This window comes from Atractosteus spatula, chromosome 12, assembly GCF_055471065.1.
Source record: "Atractosteus spatula isolate fAtrSpa1 chromosome 12, fAtrSpa1.hap1, whole genome shotgun sequence".
Classification (NCBI taxonomy): Eukaryota; Metazoa; Chordata; class Actinopteri; order Semionotiformes; family Lepisosteidae; genus Atractosteus; species Atractosteus spatula.
The window spans coordinates 3667197-3689332 of NC_142717.1; the positions used below are offsets into that span (position 1 = coordinate 3667197).

A 22136-nucleotide genomic window follows, 5' to 3' on the forward strand; every position below is an offset into this window, starting at 1 on the left:
GATTAATGAGATTCACCAGGGCAACGGCGACAGTAGCCAGGACCTGCTCTGTAAACTTGGCTTGTGTGACCTTTCAGAGTAGAAGAAAAGCAGGATGTCTCTCTCTCACACCTTACTAGAGGACACATTTGGCAGAACAACCAGTGATAAGCGCTCACTAAATTTATGACAAAATATGCATTCTTTTCTTTTGTAAATTGGAACTTTTTGCTTGGTTTGTGACTATTAAAGCATTAAACCAATGTTTAAAGTGCATTTCTAGCCATGGACAGCCAAGCCAAGACATTGTAGGCCAAAATGTACTCTCCTTGGAAATAACCTTTATTTCTAAAAAGAAGGATAGGGTGAAGAAGGACTTCACCCCCCTACCAAAAATACAGCAACACTCGAGCTGTAAAACCATGTAAAAATACATTATCCTTGCAAGCCAGCTTCATTTACTCAAATACACTTTTATATAAATCCGTCACTCTGTTTACTTTCTTCATGACACAAAACTGAACTTTACTGTTTTTCAGATTTTTTGACAGGGTGTTGTCATTGCAGTCTCAACTGTTGCTTATGATTCATCAGTAATGTGTGCGGTCTTGTGCACAGAAACACCTGCCTTGTGAACTTGTGCTACCAGTCCCCATGTGACTTCTATTATCTCAATCCATGTGATTAAAACATGTTTCTTGCAGCCAGATGCAGTACTTTACACACATATAACACAATCGAGGTTATAGATCATGCTCTTTAACATATGAATCCTGCAGTGAAACTGACTTTTTCACAAACATAAAATGCAAAGTTACATGAGCCACAGTGGTATTTGCGTTCTTTATCAAAAATAATTTTTCACAAAATGGTGAGGAGAAAAAAAGGAAAAAGGGTTCTTGAATAATCAAGATAAACTCCTCCTAGACTCAAGGACACAGATAAAAACATTAAATGAGTTACATTCCATCAAGGAAATGTAAGTATTTAGTTTGGGAGATTAGCAAAGGTAAGAACATAAAGTGTCAAAAACAGTATTTGAAGGAAGATAAATGACTTTACAGTTTGCAGAGTCTAAGAAAGTTACATTGTTGGCTACTAGGGAACTAGGGATAAGACAAACAGATCTGTTTGTTTGTGGGGGCTGAAGTGAATGCTGTCTCCTGAAAGTCTAAGGGAAAAGAGAATGCAGACAGAAGGGGAAATTCACAGGATCCCTTGCAATGTCACTGGCAATTCCTTTTGATTTTCTGCAACCACAAGTGTTTGCTCACTGGATTAGCACTACAAAAGGCAGTTATGTTAACCTGACAAAAAATAAAATCAAACCCCAGGCACATTTCATAAGGCATAGAGATTGTTTTATTTATTTTTTTACATATAATATCTGTTTGTGATTCATACCAACTAATTTATCACCTGTCACAAAAGGGATGTCACTATTTATTAACGCGCTGTACTGAGTATCAGCCTGCATCAAAACCGTTCCTCATAATGTATCTAAAGACGAGACAGAATGAAGCAATGCCAACGTTAAGCCTACTGTAGATATCTTGTACTATAGGGATTTTTTAGACCTGAGATAGACTTCAAAGGCTCCCTTTTGTCCTCTTGTGATAACATTCATTTAATTTCTGCTAATACCAGCATTTAAAGGCTACAACCAATTTTAAAATATTTATCATGACTGCCATTAGCTCATTCTAATTTTTGATTAGACTGGTATGGTACCATCCAAGGCTCAAAAGACAGGTAAACAATCACATGAACAGGGGAATGTTACTGGTTTGCTACACGGATATTTCAGAGGCAAAGCAGAACAGGAAAATGTGTCCAGTGATGTGGTACAGTAGGTACTATATGTTCTGTATATAATTAAACACAGTTGTTAAGCTCCATAAATATGTGCTCCTATAAATAAAATAAAAAAATATATCAAGGGAAAAAAGGAACCTTTGAAGCACCCATTTTCCTGAACACTTGCTTATATTTCATCACAGTTTAGAGAACAAGAGAGCTGAAAATGTCTACAGTCCACAAGCATGTCAGGAGGATATCAAAACAGTTGCTCCACCGCTAAAGTGCTGATTACTAACAAGGGGGTCTCACTGACTGGACAAGGAGGTCACAGTGCAACTCAGCACAGAACATGACAGAAGCAGAGGGATTCCTTGGTAATTTATAAATAAATCATGCTGTCGCATGAAAGGAAAAGCTGTTATGCCGAGATTCTCATCTGTCAATGACCAGCTGGAGAAAGTTTTCTTAAAGAGAAAAACACTTAGAGGCTTTTCAGGGGATTAGGAACTGGCTGTATATTTACATTACCAAATGGAAAGGGTGTTAGGGCAAGGCCAAGAGGCCAAGAGCTGAGCCCACATCCATGATCGTAAATGAAGTGTTTTGTGTCAGGGTAAGCAGGTAATTCCTACCGCCAATGAGCCACAGCAACCCGATGAATCATTACTGAGGGAAGAAGCTGCACTGCTCATCACACCAGAAACCTTAGAACCACAGAGGAACTAACTGGTACCGACTGAATAAATACACATCTGTTCTCCTAGTTCGGTTCAGCATTCCAAGGAAATAACCCTGCAGGTCAAAGTTGTACACTGAAAGGGTGGTACCCCCCAAAAATTGAAAAAAGTTCATTTTATATTCTTTTAGTATGTTGTTATTCTTTTAGAATACAATTTTCTTTTAATTCATATTTATAGTCCCCGTTTCACTCACCTCCAATGAGGAATGACCATTTGTTAATCACATTGGCATTACTTCTAGGATTAAATGGCACAGGATGAATGAGGATTCACACTTCTAACTGCACATGTGCACCGCCTTTCAGTTTTCTGCATGCTTCCAAGATCCCCAGTGCAGAGCTTACCTTCAGCTTGAGAAATAGTTTGGTTCTCACTTGCAATACCAGACACTCACTGGGAGGGGGCGCTGCTGTGACATGGTCACCCAGCCCAGGTGGCTCTAGGTCGAAGGTCAAAGGTGGGCCACCAATTGGGAAATCCAATCACAGACAGCTATTTACATAGCCCAGTCTCTAATGGCTCCATTCATTAAGGGTTAATACCAGGGCCCTTCGGCAACCAAGATACTAGAAAGATAGGGCTTCTCTGGAACCAGTTCAGAGAAAGGTAACCAGATATATTCTTAAATAAACTCTTCCAAAAATCTGGATATCTGTAGAATTTAAATATGCCAAGACCGTCTTTGCAGCTACAGTCTAGCATAAGCCTGCATGCACTATATTAAAAGCCTAACATTAAAAGGAAAATGTAGAAAACGTATGAGACTGTAAAATTCTGATCTTATCTAAAATTTTAGCTTTATAGATAAGGGATACAAACAGTGACACATTTTATGACTGAAAACTGTACATTATTCTAGAACACGTGCATTAAACTGAACCTAAAAGAAAATTTAACACTTGTCAAATATTTAGACAATAACAGGCCTATTTATTAATTATAATGCTGGGTAAAAATAACAGGAAGCTATGTCTGGTTATGGACTGTGAAGACAGAAATTTGTCACACCTTGTCATGGATTTATCCTTTAAAAAAAACTGATCCCCATACTCAGAATGGTTCATAATTCACCTCGGGAACGTCAGAATAATTGGATGGAAAACAAGCTCTTGGATGGAACTCTTTTTAGAAACCCAGCTCAAAGTATTACATACAGAATTAAATAGCATCTATATTTTAGTGTTGAGTATTAACAGTTAGGTTTTAAGTATTACAGATCATAATTAAGAACATTATGGTAGAGGTTTATTCCATGCTAAAAGGAAAAGAAAAGAGAAACATCGTTTTGGCTGTGGAGCCTTCTTCGGGTGGAGGTGCTTTTCACATACCTCAACTTGCTCTCCTTGAGACAAACAGACAGGGAGAGAAGCTGGGGGTCAGAGCGCAGGGTCAGCCATTTATACAGCCCCCCGGAGCAGTTGGGGTTAGGGGCCTTGCTCAGGGGCCCAACGGAGTAGGATTCCTCTGCCGGCCGCGGGATACGAACCAGCAACCTTCCAGCCACAGGCGCAGATCCTTAACTACAGGATAGCTAGGATACCGGGCAATCACTTTTGTTTTAAAGGTACTGGGACTCAACAAGACATGCCATTGCCATTACGCAAAAATCAAACAGTACCAGACACCAGTCCAGTTCAAGCCCTGCCTCTTAGTTGTAGCTGTCCTTCTGTTTATTAGATGAGAAACACAGTGAAAACATTTACCAGTTGTGGGGTGTCCTGTAGTAGAGGTAGTAAGGTTGACTCCAGAATGGCTGTTTGATCCTTGCCCAGATTCTGCCACAGGCCAATCAACAGTATTACGAGGTGGGTGGCACTCCTGAGCCGGGTGAATGCTTGACAAAGTGCAGCTCGGTTCTCTTCAGTAGCATCTGCAAGGGCTATGACCTGTAGAAATAAAATGTAGATATACAAGTTAAGAAGAAAAACAGTGTTTTACAAACTAAAAGAGGAGCACGATCTGGAGAACATGCCCAGGGGAACTTTGCTATGTGCCGGTAACCAGAAGGGAAAATGATTATCCGACGCTCTGAAGGTAGCACAAGCAGTGCATTGTCAGCAAGTCATTCACATCACACAGCTCATTTGTAAAATATATTAGCAAAACATTTTTTTAGAAAAGCATGCAGCATCACCCAGGACAAAAATCCAGTATTTAAAAAAGGAAAAGACATGATACAATGATGGAAAAAATAGCCTTTAAAAAAAAACCTGTTGTGATTTTCTGAAAAAGACAGATCGCAGTGCCTTGTAAAAGTTTTCACCTCCTGCCACATTTTGCAGAGTTAAAACAAATAATTTTTTTAAAAGAAGCTTTTTGATACAAAACTGTAACGATCAAGCTAAACAGTGATCTATACAAAGGATTTTGAAACTCAGTAAAGCCTAGAGAGAAAACATACAATCATAACATTTCACTTTGTATAAGTATTCAGCGCCCTGTATCAGTGCTTGGTGGAAGAACCTTTGGCAGCAATTACTGCTCTGAGTTTTTCTGGATACAATTCAGCCAGCTTTGTATAGTGGGATGAAGTAATTTTTGCCCATTCTTCTTGGCAAAACTGCTCCAGTTCTAACAACTTCTGATGGACTGGAAGGGTGGCTTGAAGCAGGTAGTATCTAGGTGGTGTGACACACATGACGCTTATTAATGATGATCAGAAACTTTGAAATGTTTTTGTAACCTTCTCTTGATCTCAGCTTTCCTACCACTTTATCCCCGAGTTGTTTCGAAATCTCCTTGGTCTTCATGCTTGGCTTGAAATTCAATATCTGACTGTGGGAACTTAAAAAGACAGATGCATTTACTCTGAAATCAACTTAAACCACTTTGATTGCATGTAGACAGAGACCGTTCTATATATTTTGTGACCTTTCAAAGGTAATCTTTTACACCTGACCCGATTTAAGAATGCTGTAGCAAACAGACTGAATATGTATGTACTGTAATTGAGAATTTTCTTTAAAATTGTTAAAAATTGGACTGATTTACATATTTTTAACTTGTTTTTGCTAGAATTGTGTAGATTTTAAATACAACTTCCCATTTTGAAATTGCAACGACTGCAGGTTTAGATGTCATCATAAAGTAAACAAAGGGGAACACCGATTACTAGGACTCTGTGGCAATGTCATAAACATAGCTAGATTAAATATCTGATCGATAACTAGTAAGATTTCAGTAGGCACTTACATGGCTTACCATGTCTGTAGAGAGACACAGCACCCATTGCGAGAATAAATGCCTCTTAAAGCAATCGCTTGACGTTATAGATGAGAACCTTCTGAACAGCCAAGAAGAAGCTAAGATTTTCTAAAGAAATTCATTAGTAAAGACTACTCTATACTGATAAAAGCCCCGAGTTTGCCAAACTAAATGGAGAGCACTAAAGGACCTTTTATGAATATAAGTACACGACTGATTGATGCCAGGTGAGGAACAAAGGCACATTTAGCAGGAATGGAGGAACAGACCCAACTTTGTGTCATGTTTATTCAAATCGGTGTAAAAAGCTTCCCATATTCTTTAGCGCTGCCAAAGAATATGTCTTCAAAGTTGGTTCCAAGAGTCTACCCAAAGCCGTCATTCTGTGGCTTCTGCAGACTGATACAGGGAAGAAGTAATTGGGAAAAGCTGACAGAAAGGGTGGGGACTGTGATAGAAGGAAGGTGGCTGAGAGGCACCATTTAATGTGAAATTCTTCTGACCCGGGTGGAGACTCCCAAGACACATTCAGTTGAATCAACAATAAACTGCCTGCAAGAATACGCTGAGATTACCGTACTGTTTTAAAAGCTGAACCCTGGAAAACCAAGGATAAAACTTATACATTAATAAATAGCAGAGCAGCTTTTCTGTTATGAAATCCCTTGGAAGAAAATTCGGATTTTTTGTTAAAAGAGAAAGATCAACATAGTGAGGTAGTTCTGAATGTATGTTTCTCGTCATGAACCCAAGATGTACTGTAGTTTACCAGCCCTTGAGACAATTCTTCTTTTCACAAGGTTGAGTTTCTTAAAAGAAGTGGAGGTGACCAGGAAGCAGAATGACCTCTCTTGAATTCAGAAATACATATTAGATTTACTGCACTTCAACCAGTAAGTTGTGTGAAACTGTCAGACAGCTGTCTATTTTTAATAAAAAACAGGGACAATTCTGAAGATTAGCGTCCTCTTTCCCTTTGCAAAATAAAAACAACATATATCTCCTCATTAATATTCCAATGGTTGTAATTTCATAAATAGGAAAAACATAGAAGAAAATTAAAAGTAAATGTTATCATGTTTTCAAAAAGTTTGTAAAATTGGCTGTGAATGCTACATCAAATTATAAGCAAAATGTGGTTAAAAAAGCAGAGACTCAAATATATCATGCATATAGGAATAAAACTTCAAATTAAAGGACAGAGCTACTGGCACTTTGGGAGACCATTAGCTGTGGTGTTTTATGTGAAGGGTAGATATATATATATATCATTGTGTTGTAGTCACTGAGCAGTCTGTTTACCGCTAAGATCAAGAGGTCAGGTTTTAACTGGAGCTTTGAAAAGCAAGTTAACAATTCACAGTCCAGTTTCTCTACACGTGGTGAACCTTCATGACATACATCGAGCTCTCATCGCCAAGAACCGAAAACTGCACTGCCAGGAACGAAGAAGTCACCTCACCCTGCTGCCCCGATTTATTGACTTGATCACGTTTAACTCACTTATTCACACACCCAAAACTTATTACAGTTAACAAATGTAACAATATGATTCAAATTCACGTATTTGCCAGCACCTTCAGCAAAGAACTGCCTTGCTGCTTCTCCTCACAAGTCTTTGTGGGAAGACATTCTTGTTGTATGCAAAGCTCGACTAACCAGATGGTCTATAGTGAATACCAAATGCCAAAACGCAAAACTAGATACCTATTGCACCATCATTGTGCCAATACCCAAACCTAAAAGGATCACTTTCTATTTGTTTTGCATTTCAGAGCACAGATGTCAACAGAAGTGAAAAAATGGACCTTATAAGCAAAAGAGAGATAAACACCAAGGGGGAGGCTCTAAAGTGCTGAGGTAGCAACCCATCCATCACCTCGTAGAGCTTGCAATATACAGACTAGCAAGTAGGAAGCACTGCATTGCATGTACAAAAAACTTTAAGCAAGCCTTTCACATGATGAAGTCAATGACTAAAAAGCAGAAAGTGAATCTTACCACCTAGATTCACAGTTCAGGTTGTCCCTCTAAATCGAGTAGCTGGATTAGGACTAAACAGGTCAAGGCTTTCTCATGTCTGAGAAAATGTCCTTGGATCGACAATAGCTCGGCCAATCCACAAAGCTCGCCCGTGTGGCAGAGTGGGAAAACCCGTTACAAATTCAAGTACAGGCAAATCTTAGAGAAGAAGCAGCTTCAGTCTGCTGCCTCTGGGATAAAACTGGGACGATGACCTGAAGCTACATTGCAGTGGCTTAAAAAAAGGAAGCAAATGTCCTGAACAAACTGGCCAAAGTCCTGACCTGAATCCATAAGATCTGTGGCAAGACCTTTGAACTGCTGTCTATTAATGATCCCTCACCAATCCAACGGAGCTTGAACAAGTTTGCGAAGACGAGTGGGTGAAAACTGCACCATTCTGGAGTGTAAAAATGGTAAAGACTTTTGTAAAAGCACTCGTCGGTGTAATAGCTGCAGGTGTAAGGTCAGCGCTTGTACCAGTCAAACACTGGTGCAATTAACACTTCAGTTTTAGATTTTTCTTTGCTGAACTTTTTGCCGACATTCAACTTCTTTAACCCACAAAATTATTCAGTCTGAGCAGTGAAGCTTTGATTAAAAACACTCATTTTTAAGAATTGTGCATAAATGTTTTGTAAATCAACAAAACAGAACATCACTGGAAGAGGACGAATATTTTTGCAAGGCACTTTAACATAACAAATTCCACCTTTCCTTGTAGTCATAACCCCTCAATAAGCAATAAATAAGCCTAACTGTCTAAAATGTCTATTATATTTGAGATCTAACTTACGATCACATAACATATGGCACACAGTAACCGTGTTACATCTGCCTTTTTTGAATGACTGATTCAGATTTCAGAATCAAAACAAAAAAGCATGTCGTTTAGTTCCCACTGTTGCAGGATGTTTTGTGGTTGAGTACAGTTCCGGTCACCCTCTGTTTCTGCCATGAATCGGTGTTGAGAAGTGGTCACTGCGCTTGCCTTAGACCCACTCTATACATTGTAGAACAAAATATTTCTACAGGGCATGATGGCTACTTCTGGTTAAGTTATCCCTGCGTTTCAGTTACTCCCGCTATGTCCCATACAACATGTATCTGGAAAATTTGAAACGCACCCAGGCCAGGTCACCTCAGGTCCTACACTACACTGTCATGAACACTTTATTAACAATTCACTGTGTATTAATACACACATTTATGGAGAAAGCAGCAAATGAAGCCATTATTTTAAAAAGAGCTATGGATGCAAAAATGACAACTTTTTGTTCCCTCAGGAAGTTGAGCCGAGTGTCCATGTGTTCAAAATTGCGAAAGTCATTGCTATGTTCAGTGGTGACAACATGATACATGAACTTTTATCAAGAACCGTGTTTAAGTGAATAGAGCTGATTACTACCACAGGGCTTCTGGAAGCTCCCCAAAAACACATTAGCTGTATAAACACTCAAAGAGAACTGCCATTATACAATCACAGTAGATGAAATAAGTCACATTCCAATAAAACAATTATTTTCTATAAAAGTATTTTTAACCTTGTGATCTTGACTTGATTTTCCTGGACACATTTACAATGAGAAAGATAAGCAGTTCTCTGACTGATCGCTACAAGCCTAACTTCTGAAACATAGCATATGCTAGATCACAAATTTATATAAAATGTAAAAAAATTCTGATAATATTTTATGGGGGTGTTCTTATAATATTTGTGTTTGTATGCTGAGTGATATAAATTATTATTCAAGATTGCTAGTTTTAGAAGACTGCAAGAATGAAATGCTGCTTTTCTTTCAGAAGACTTTGTGACATGTGGGCTCCAAAGTGGTTGAGCAGTAAAGAGCACAGTTTGAGCCCTATGATCTAGACTAGAGAATGCTTGGGCCTTGCCCTTAGTTCTCTGCAGCCTGAACCCTTCAAGCTGCAGCATAAAACTGGACAAGCACCACTAGGGGTATGTATAGGGCTCTTTTGGCTAGAGAGCCCTCAGTTTTTGGCACAACAGCATCAGGCAACTCTGCGCTTGATGTCAATGAGAGATATGCTTCTCCTAAACTCACATTATCTCTCCAGCAAGGCACAGTGGAGCCTGTGTGGATTGAAAGATGAACTGCTTCCACAGGCAGGTGTGTCGAGACAGCTTGTTCACAGGTCTATATTCCCCCCCATGTAGTAAAAGGTTATCGCACTAAGGAGCTGAGTTAAGAAAGAACTAGTTATTGTAAATTAACAGGATTTAACTGGTGATTCTAAATGTAGATATTTATTGTAGCTTTAAAAGAATATGGGAGTACCCTTACTAATGAGGTTATGAGTTTTGTTCTCAATCAAAATAAGGCATTATTTCTACCTAATCAATGAATCACGGTTAAAAACAGCTTCAAAACAAGTCTTTTGTCAAATATTTAACATATATATTAACATAACATATATATTTAACAAATATTTAATTTTTTTTTTAGGGAAATCTTTATTTAAATAAAGACACCGACCTTTTAAGCGGTTCAGAAAAAGAATAAAAAGGAGCTCTGTTTTAACATGGTATAACACAAATTTTAGGCATTTACTAACAGTTTTAAAGAGTATGCATTATTTATCTCCTTTATCTGAAAAGCAATTCCCTGTGTCCAGGCTTCTGTCCAAATTGTAATAAGATAATACAACTAAATATTCCTGCAATTAATCAATTTTCCTCCCAGATAAACTTAAGATATTGCACTGTTCAAACGGTAGCTGGAGTGGAGAATCGTGCTGTAGGTAATTAAGTGTCTGTGAGCAGGCATAGATTCAGGAGTAAAGGCGCCCCTCACAGCTATACTGTACTGACAGTATGTTGCTTTATTTACTGAAAATCAGCTCAGGCAGACAGTGGCGTTCTCTTATATCACAGGCTGCACTATCTCATTCCAGAGTGGAGACAATATTGAAATAGCAAAACAGTATCTCAGCGAAGACTACAAAGGGGACGATCAGTGCCATACCAAGCAAGTGATCCTAGACAGTAACTGCCTTTGTCTCTACCCAAGGCGCAGAGATACCACAAGTCCTGATAAGAGATGGTGCTTGGCAGAAACAATTCTGTTTATAATATCACCCATCATGCTGAGAAAGCCAGAAAAATGTGAAGTCATGATAGCATCTGGCAGCCTGTATAAGCAATGTGTGATTACTTATCTTAGTCAGTGGAAGGCTCCAAACCACACCATCAGATAAATAAACTATGTTCCTGTTTTAAGATTTTTCTTTTGTTTTTTTGCCCGACAGTGTAGGAAATTTCCAAGGCAAATAAAATGCCTTCACTCACATACTACAGTTCTGTACTACTTAGTGGAAGGTGAATGCAATGTGTTTTAAGGCCGATACAATGAAGAAACTTTCCTAAGGAAAGTTAACTATTTTTCTAAGACTCCATGCAAAACTCTGAAAGAGAAATGCACTGTTGTATAATGCTCGTGCATTTACAACTACAATGTGCTTTTTCCCCCAGAACATTTGTAACTTCAGTTTTGAAAAAAGCATCATTAAAGGTTTGGAGTTTGTTAGAAAATGGCTTCCAAAAAAAGCAGGGACTGAAAGAATAAAACACAAGGTACTGTAACTCAACTTCATAAAGAGTCACCAGGTTACTGGTTTGATCATTTTTATATAATTTGCAGTCTGAGCATTGCTGCCTCACAGCACTGGGGCCCTGTGCTCTGTTCCTGGAGTGCTATACAGTATTAGTGGAGTTTGTGTGTTCTCCCTGTGTTCGTATGGGTTTCCTCCCAAAGCCCAAAGACATGCTGCGAGGTTAATTGGCTTCTGGGAAACGTGGCCCTGGTGTGAGTGTGTGAGTGTGAGTGTGAGTGTGTGTTTTTGCCTGTGTGTGCCCTGTGATGGACTAGAGTCTTATCCAGGGTGACCCTGCCTTGTGCTTGTTGCTTGCTCAGGCTCCAGCTCCCACATAACCTTTTATTGGATAAAGTGGATAGAAAATGAATGGATCTGCAGTCTGACCTGCAAAAGCGAACCTTCCAAAAATCTTAAGATTTAGTCAAAGAACCATAGGCTTAAACCCAATTGTAAATAAAATGGAGTAAACCGTAGAAAACAAGTTGATTTTGACCGGTCATAAGCTGTGATGAATCTTAACAATCATTAAAATATTTATAAGTAAATACAGATTGATTAGATGATCAATAGCCTTGTAAGGAGGTGTTTTTTCTAATGACCAACACAGACCAAGATACATTATAGAATATGTGAATATCTGAGCAAATGACATCTCAAAATTAGCCTACTAATATGTCTCGCACAGCAAAAACAAACTATGAGAGCAAGCATCCCTACCTATAAATTAGTAGAGATGGATCTCTCAAACAACCACCACAAAAATATAAAATTTAGTGACTTTTTGATGTGTCCACACGTCAGCAAAATCTGCATTAAATAGCTTTCAAATATAAAATCAGCAGTTGATCACTAACTCTTTCCACTGTAGTGGAAATTATCACGCACTATACATCCCAGATACGAAGCATGCGGCACAGATGTTATTTACAAATTCAGCTCTGCTTGCATCCAGAGGCCCCAAAAACAATGGCTATAGATAACAAGTACAAGGTGGTATTGTTGGAGAGCTCTCTTTACAAATTATTTCTATGTGACAGCTATGATTGGACCTGGAGGAGCTCCAGTGAGGCTTGCCACCTGGGATGTGTGTTTACAATTAAACTACGTAAATTAAAACAATGGCTGGAACTGAACATCTGTGCGCCTGGTTTCCAGAAAGATTATTGAAACAATATAAGAATCAACCCATTGGTTCCTTCAGAGCCAAAATAGTTGGCCTGTGGTACCAAAAGTTTCTAATGCAATAATGAAACGTTTTCATCTCACAATTCCACTGACCACAGTGGAAACACACTAGTGCATTGAAAATTAGCTAGGGACAGGTGACGACAGACTTTGTGACTCAAAAGCTCATTACAGAAGGGCCAGGAAAGCTAATTTTTACCAAATGTTGCATAAAATGAAACTGTGGAAAGAGTAACTGAAAATGACTGCTAAAGCCAGAAGTTCTGACGATTATCAACACAGAAATCTCTTCACAGAGGTCACTGCATGAAGCCAATGTAACATGTGGCAACTTTTCCCAGTAACAACAGAATTGCTGGCAACTACTGTAAGTTGCTTCAACTTGTATGCAACAGCAGACAATCTCCAAGTGCATATTTTTTTTACGAAGCATCAGAAAAGAACCCTAACATTTTCTTTCTTGCATTTGTTTATCTAATGGACACAGAATAACATTGACACATGACAAAAATAGAATCGTATGTACTGTAAAATGATTTACAAAAGGCTGATTTCCAACTGGAAGCTGGTGATGAATTAAAAAAAACTAGGTAATATGCTAGATAAATATCCTCAGCTATATATCCCAGATAATTTTAAAAACAATACTTTATAAACAGTATCAACGAATCAACTAACCACATTCAAACATTAAATTTCTCATCTAAATTAATCTTGCAGCTTAATCTGATTTAATATTACGCAATATATGTTCTCTCAATGTCATTTTTGTCAAGTTTTCTGGGATTGATGGATTCCAAACATAACCAGGACCTGAAACAAAGTATCCTGCAAAATTAAATACCCTTTTTATATAATGATCTTTTACACACATCTATTTAAAACATGGCTTTTACAAAAAATATATCATCAGAATATCATGTAGAACCTAAACCTTACAAAACCTGAAGTATTATTTAAATACAAAGTAATACTATTTAGAATAAAACTCTCTCACGTTAAACAAGCAAGATAAGCAACTATGAAAACCTTATTATGTAGTATTTTAGCTGATGCCTCTAGTGACCTACAGGGTTTTTAAACATTAAAATATATTGTATACAAAAACTAGCTTTTACAAATGGGCTTGATCACGTTAGTGTACATCTAACCATTAAAGTTAGAACAAGTATGGAATAAGTATCTAACTTAATTTAGGATTTTATTAAATTTAAATTCTTAATTTTTTTGTGTGCTTTGGGAAACCAACGCTGTTTAGGTCACTTGAGCTGAATCGTCTCCAACAGTTAAATATTTTTAGTCTATTATCAGTATACTGTACCTTTGCTTCAATGACAAATTAATATGGACCTTGGCTTAATATCTCATCTAAAGGACAACACCAACTAATTTGTTAGTTTTATTCATACCTGCTTAATTAAAAGACAAAGAGAAAGATTATTTTAAAAAATACTTTGTGATTATGTTTAAAACCTTCCAACTTGCTAAAAAGCACTTTCAACATTTTTATTTTTGTACTTTTTCTGTTTATTTTAAAATCCTTGCTTAAAAGACATTTATTTAATTTAAAAACAGAGTCAATGACGGCAAATAATGAAGGGTGTAATGGGATCAAAATTCACATGCAAGGATCTGATTTCACTATTTATACACTTACTTTTGTGAAACCTTTAATCTGAAGATTGTTTAGATATGTTAAATGCTTTAGATTGACAGTAACAGTAGTAGGAACAATTTGTTAGCAAGTAAATGATACTAACATACTATGCTTTTGAGGCATTGAACAAAGCTATTTCTGTATTTTTACTTTAATGGACAAATAAAATATGTACTATTTACATGATAGAAGAAAAGACTGTATTTATATATCACGTTGTAGTCCTACTACTATATTTAGTAGCTGGTTCTGTCCTGAGCCCTCTAATTAATATGAGCTTCCTCTACTAATTTAGCAAACGTACAGAGTTCCTTTAATTTACTGTGCCACTACATTTTAAATTCACCTCCCAACCTATCGTAATTCAAAAAGCAGGCTACTTCCAGACTGGATGAAAATAGATTCAATAGAATTATGCATCTATTATTACTGCTAAAATATGGATAGTTTGGTTTAACCTGTTAAAATATCAAGTGATGAACCTATTATTGCTACTTAAAACTAGCACTGTTTAGAACACTGAGAAAGACTTGTTTTTTCTAACCACAACATAAAACAATTTGCCATGGAATGTCTTTAATTGCTGAAACCTAGGTGAAAAATCCCTTCCTCATTCTAGCCTATTTTGTATGTGTATATAATGATTTAATAGACTACTCAAAGTGTAAACCTAACACAGCAGTCCTTGACATTTTGTTTAATAGGGATTCAGAATTGGTGTGTTTACGTATTGACCTGAATTCTATCATTTCCACTCCATTCTTTTCAAACACAACTAACAGTGCTCACTAAGCAGCTTCTACTGTTTATCTTTGTTCTGCCCATGATCTCTCTAACCACTAGCTTTAACTTATGATCTCAATACAAACACTTAGATGCTAATCCATCACACCCTGTAAGAGAAGCACAGTGCCCTTATTGTTTCATAACTGATGGACCATTATGGGAAACAAGCATTTGATTATACAAGACATGTATAGATTTATCGAAAAGGCTCAATGTTCTCTTTGAACAGAAGAACAAAAAACTAGAAGTTACAGTACAAAATACCCCATTTCACACTGAAGGACCTAACCTTTGTCATACAGAGATTATAAATAGAAAGCAAACAGATATAACTGTATATAAAACATCTATTGTTCACTTTATTCATTGATGTTTTTGTTTATACTGCAAAAGTTACAGCAAAAAATATGATGACTTAAAGATTACTTGAAAAAGTAATGATTTATTATCACAGCTGGAAGCCAATTTATTTTGAGTTTGCAACAATGAGAAAGTAGAACGCCTTTTATCTCCCAAACTGACATTTCTTGAATACTAACTACAAACATGATCATTAAATTCCATAAATGGAAAGGAATGCTAAATAAATAGCATTTCTCAAAGTTAAATTTAGATAAGATAGATAAGATCACTTTATTGGCCATATACTATTTCTTGTATCAGGAATCTGTCTTTTCGCATGTCCATGAGACACACAGACAGGGAGAGAAGCTGGGGGTCAGGGCGCAGGGTCAGCCATTTATACAGCACCCCTGGAGCAGCTGGGGTTAAGGGCCTTAGCCACAGAGCCACTGCCCTGGTGTTTAACTACACACTGTGTTGACACTAGAAGTACTATTTCTACATATTATAATATTTTCTGTCACAATTTTCTCAATCCCATGACCAATCCTTCTTAGGTGTGCATACAGTCTATGCTTATGGTTTCAGCATGTAATATTATCCACCTTTGAATCTATTCTGTTACAGGAGAACACAAAGCCTACACCCTTGTACTGTATCTAGAACATACGTTTCCATTCGTAGTTACCAACTGTAAATTAACATATAATCTTTAGTGAAACTCTTCCCTCTCAATAATTTTTCAAAATAAAAAAATCAGGAATCTTTTACTATACCCCATAAGACCTTTGATGTGTACAATGTGCTACTACATTTAAAAATCATGGAAATGAATAAAAAAAAACATTCTTCTTTAATAATTGAACTCAAATGTAGAATAACTTAGTTTTAAGTGAAACTTGAAATCACTTAAAAGTCAAATATCTGTGAATATTTATCAACTAGCTAAATGATTCTTCACAAGTGACAAATATGCTATCTATGTGAAAGATGTTTTGTTGTATACAAAAGTGTCGGTGAATCTGTTTATGAATCTACAAAAGACACATTGTTACTCAATATCAATGTAATGGGAAGTCTCGTTTGAAGAGCCAGTGTACATTTTCATTTTCAGGAGACAAATCTGTCAACTAGGAACTTTAAGTTGGCAACAGTAACACTAATACTAGTTGCAAACTACACTAGCAATATTTATACAAAAATAATGGATTTTACTCAGAGTCTACTGACCAGTTTCTATTTTGACAACAGAAATAAACTAATCGTAAACAGAACATCTTCACCAATCCATTCACACAATGATGTAACTATTCTAAACTTTCAAGAAAGCAGACAAAAATCACAATCACAACCAAATATTCAGTACACATATCTTGAAAAACGCTCTCTGGGAAGCCCTGAATCCAATAAAGGTCCTTTTCAGGTTTTAATTAAATGATTAATGAACCCTGATGGGATAAGCCCACAGCGCAACCTTTCTGCTGTGCTCTGATTATCCTCACAACAAATGCCGAGCTGCTTGAAGCTCACGGACACAGGCTACCGGTAATGAGATAATCCTTAGGATGACAATCACCCCAGTGGGAGGACACTGCCTGTGGCTACATAGCTGGTGGGAATTTAACACAATAAAGTGAAACATTACATTTGAAAGAATGCTACTGCGTGACTTTAATTGATGCCCAACATAACCCTATTGGTTTTTCCTTAAGAGCTTAAAGGTTTTAACAAAAGGTCACTTGAGGAATTCATTCACCATTTTATAACAGAATCCTTAATAAATTGGAGACTTAAAAGAACTTAATCATGTTATCTTCACAGAATGTATCTCTTAAGTAGACATATCAAATGTTAAATTTAACCGAAGCTGAAAATGAAGAAATGATGGAAGAAAGGTCATGCTGGAAAGCAAGATTAAATTGGTTATGTCAGATGTTAATAAATCCTGTTTAATCTTTCTGGTCCAATGACTGCGGAGGGCATTCAGACCCCTAAATGATCCGAGAACCAGGTTCAGCTATTTCTTGAAAGAAACCAGAGTATAACTGTCAATTAAATGGCTGGATAGCTTGTTAATTTCCTCTGTAAAAATAGCCTCCTGCTATAAGTTTTTTAACACACTTTTCCTTGGTTTTCATTTGTAAGCTCTGGTCTGTGTCAGAGTCTTTGAGGATTTCGAATACTTCAATCAGGTCCTCTCCTAGTCATCCTTGGTCAAGACAAACAATGTTCAGTTCTGTCTTTTTAGTTGCTTCCCCCAGAATATCTACTGTAAGACTAAATTGTTACAGCAATATAAAAGGCTAAATCATTGTCATTGTCTTCTTCTTGTTTTCCTTATTTACAGTTTACTGTATGTTTCTGCTACCTGCTAGTAACACTCTGCACTGGTCTACATTAAATGTAAGTTTGCCCAGGTATTTGCCAGTCTTGACTTTGCATGTCTCTTTCAATCTCCTTTATGGCTTCTACAGTGTTTGCTGCTCCTGAAACTACATATCATTATATATACAGTATAAAACTATATCAAGAGAAGGCCTTATAAATCTGTAAAGGTATGCAAACCTGTATTGTAATTCACTGTTTTACAGTATATTCACTGGCAAGGGCAGCTGGAACAGGAAGCCCAGCAGTCATGTCCCTCCAGTGAAAGTGGTCAGGAACATAATTAAAGAGTGGGATGAGTATTGTCAATCAAATAAAATGTGCCATTAACGAACTCGATCAGGGTATTTAAAGCCATCTCCTCCTACACCCAGTTAATTTGGAACACCACTGACGCTGCTGTGAAGGAGGTTTTCATCTGAATAACTTATTTCGTGAATGAGAATTCGTAAGGAGTGTACTGACCTTAAAAAAATGTAAATGAGCCTATAATGCTTATGTAGCTTGAGCAGTATCAACAGTGAGATTAATCAGGCTTTCTCAAACTATATTTTTTTCTGGAGAATATTAATGTTTATTGGGATGAATGGCAAGTCAATTTAACTTCCCAAAATATCACATCTATATGTTGGATTTCATGCTCAATTCAAGCTACAAACGTGACTCCATTGTTACACACATGAACAACAGTGAACATCTGTCTGCAGCCACAATTCATTGTCCAACAACTACACTAACAGGAAGAGTTATTTTGGAGTTATCACACCATGAAATAAATGAAATGGGGACATGAAGTTCATTTTCCCAGGATGTATATTTAATTTCATATGTGGTTATTAAACTAAACATTCTCCTGAAGGGCATTTTTCAACTATAAGGCATATGTATCTAGAGTTATTTTTGATTTTATGAAACTTGAACTGTTGTCTCTCAATTAGCAAACTCTTCAGCGATTCTGTTCTACTATACTACTGGGCTAATTTTCATCTGCAATAAAAACAAAAAGTTGTAAAAAAAAAGCCGTTTTTTCATTTTTTGAACCAATATAAAATGAGAAAATTAGAGTTAGGGGTCACACAGACAGTACTGTACTTGACTTACTGGACCATTAAATCAATGTATGGTTTGAAAAAAAAAAGCAAAAACGAAAAAATAAATACAGAAAAAAAATATTTTCTTAGTTTTAGATTTCTCTCCCAAGACACATTAGAAATCAGATGGAACTGAAATGGGCATAAAACAGGTTAATGAAACCCCAAGACCTCTCTAACATACAAATACCCTCTTCAGCTACATGATGCATTAAATGTCACGCCCTTCCAAACCTTATTATCAGCCACTGAAAAGAAGCCCTGGAGCTACTGCTAAAACATGTGTAATTAAGGTCTGCAGACAGCTGGGAGTGAAGCTGTTAAAGGGCACAAACCAAGGAAGAAAATTACCATCCTGTCAACTAATATACCGTAGTACTGAACACACATTGTCAACCTAGGGCCGACATGTTTAATATCCTTTGTTTTGTTTCTTAATAGTAACCACTTGGATTTGAATCAAAAGTGATTCATACAGGAGATGGAGAAAAAAATATTTAAATCAAGCTGATCAATCTGCACTTCATTTTTTACATCTACTGTATTATTTGGTGGTGTGTCATGTAGCCATGTACAGAACAGACCATATTCACAAGCCTATTTCCGATAAAGCTAAGCTTACCGTACCTTAAAACAAGTAACTACTCCTCAGTAATTAAAATCCTGAAAGATTTATGTAACCTTCCCCACTTTAATGTGTCGTGTTCTTGTTGTGCCAATAAAATATGTACTGAATGCAGCCCTGAGTTACTAATATTACTTATGCACGTTTTCCATGCAAACGAAATTTAAAGCAGATCTCTAAATGCTGTCAAATAGCCGTGTTTTCATAACAGTTTTTACACAATTCCAGTTCACATTTTTTCTTTCCATTTTTGGTCAGATCAGTTACTGCAAGATCCTAATGACTAAGGTTAACCTCAGCCAACCTTTTCTTTTGATCTATCACCATGCTACACACTATGAGAATAGCACAGTGAAGACAGTCAGCCCTGATTAGCTGTTAGAGGACTTGACTTTTTCAGCACAGTGTAGCCTTTCAGTAAGCAACATCAGACTAAGTTGTCAAAGAACAGTGTTTTCTTATAGACCCATTTCTTTCTTAAGCTTATACATTCAGTGTAGAAATAAAACAAGTAGATCTGTCAGAAGAGCACACACCTAACTTTGTAATATGTATTTTGACAATTTGCACAGGACTTTACATACATACACAGCATGAGGTGAACGGACTATTTACAGATCAAAGGTAAAACATTTTCTAAACAGATCTTGTGGGACTGTAATCAAAACAAAGCAAAACAAAAGACACATGCTTATATACAAGACCTTCTCATTCATCCTTAATTTGATACTACAGATAAGTATAATTACGCAATTCACGTACCGTATTACTGGTTAATGGTAACCAGTATTATGCTTTAGTGCTTTCCCATGACATTACTGCTGAAAGAAAGTGTTCATTTCCTTCGTGTAACGGTATCACAAACAGATGATCAAGAAATAAAAGATGTGAACTAGAGGTAAGCTGATCAAGCCGGTTTCTAATCCTTTCAATAGGGAAATTAGTGATTTTCCAAAATGAGATTGAAGCAGGTGAATGATGTTGGATGCAAAACCAAATTGAGGAGCAAGAAACTGAAATTATCTTGGCACTATTGTCGATTACAAGATGAGAAAAAGCTGCTCCTTATGTGTGTACTACAACAATGACTTTATTCTATACAACTTCTACTGAATCTGTCCATTCCCTGTGGTAGGCTGGATTGCTAACCTTAATACACACAATAAAATACAGACTGAGCAGGGTAGTGAAGTTAGCCAGCAAAATTATTGGTGCACAACAGATACAGCTGTCAGACATCAACGTCAAACAAATAGTGCAGAAGGCCAATATAATTATCGACTAATCACTGACTCTCATGACTACCCCTCGTGCAGTGAATCTGAGATCCTTCCATCTGCGCTAGGATTTTGACTACCTAGATTCAAATGCAATAAAACTAAGTTATCTTTTATTCCCTTAATTTGGACAATTGATTGTTATCTTACATCCTTTATGTCATATATGTATTCTTAAGTATGTTCAAATATGTTAAAAGACATCAAAGAGACCTTTAGACAGAAGGCACTTAGTTACCTGAAAACTTTCAGTATTCATAACCTTGGGTGAGCTTAAACCAGAAAAAGATCAAGCAAAATATAAGCATGGATCAGACATTGTTTCCCTTTTAAGCACTATAAGTCACAAAGCCATAACTATACAAATGAGATTGAATACTGCTTCTTTTAAATAAGCCTGAAACACCCTGAGGGTAAAAAGTGTACATAATTAACGTCCTCAGAAATCCAGGGATACCATACCATAACAATAATAGCATTATTACTTCACTTTTAGCTCAAATAAAATATCAGAAACTTCCAATTTGAACCAAACTGGAAAGCGGCACATAACTGGCTGAAAGTGCTGTTATGGGAAATTTCATTTTAGATCTCAACAGATTTAGAAATTAAAGGAAAGATCACATGACTTGTTTTATTTTTTTTCTATAAGGACTTCTACCTATAATGGCTTCATACAAATGGGAATTTAATGTGGCATTCAGTATAAGTACTTGTACTGATTCCAGTATCATCAAGTCAATAATTACAAGCAACAAGCATCATAAATCAGCATTTTATCTGACACCAAATCTGCTGTGGCCAGTAATAAAATCAACACTGCTTGCACAGACTGCAGCTTGGCATGAAGTTTCCTCATGTGAATTTTGCATCACAACTACAGATGGGAATTATAAAACCAGCGCCATTCCAAAGGGTGCCAGACATTGTACCAGCCGTCAAACAGACATATGATTAATAACTGCAAAACTGTCAGATTCTTTTTCTGTTGGGAAATTAAATAATTAAATTAAACTAGTGCGCTGGTACAATGAAAGTATGATGCTCCCCAGCTCCTGAATGCCACAGCAGTTCACTGCAAAACAAAGCATTATTCGTGCCCACAGTAATTATCGATCACTAAATGATTAATTAAATTATATTAATTGTGTAATGGAATTATATTAACTAAATAATATTAATTAATAATTAAATGGTTCTTGTTTTACATGAACTGATACGTCAAGCATTGAAATCTTACAACACATCTGTATAAAAGTTAACGAGTAAGGTATACTGGTGGAAATTAAAATCATTGCTGATTAAACAAAAAAAAGCACAATCTCTAAAGCTGGAAAATATTTTGTTTAATTTCAAGGCTAGGCTTTCATTGCAAAAAGATTAATCGACTTGCAGAGAAAATGCTAATTTCAATATTAATTAAAT

General features: G+C 36.6%; 1 protein-coding gene across 1 annotated transcript in view; it reads right to left on the reverse strand.

Moving 5' to 3' along the window:
* bbs9 (Bardet-Biedl syndrome 9) overlaps nucleotides 1-22136 on the reverse strand; it is a 150928-nt gene that overhangs the window by 77258 nt on the left and 51534 nt on the right. The window contains exon 18 of the mRNA XM_088929628.1: nucleotides 4223-4405. Within this exon, the coding sequence (XP_088785754.1) occupies nucleotides 4223-4405 (183 nt within the window). The remainder of the gene's footprint in view (nucleotides 1-4222; nucleotides 4406-22136) is intronic.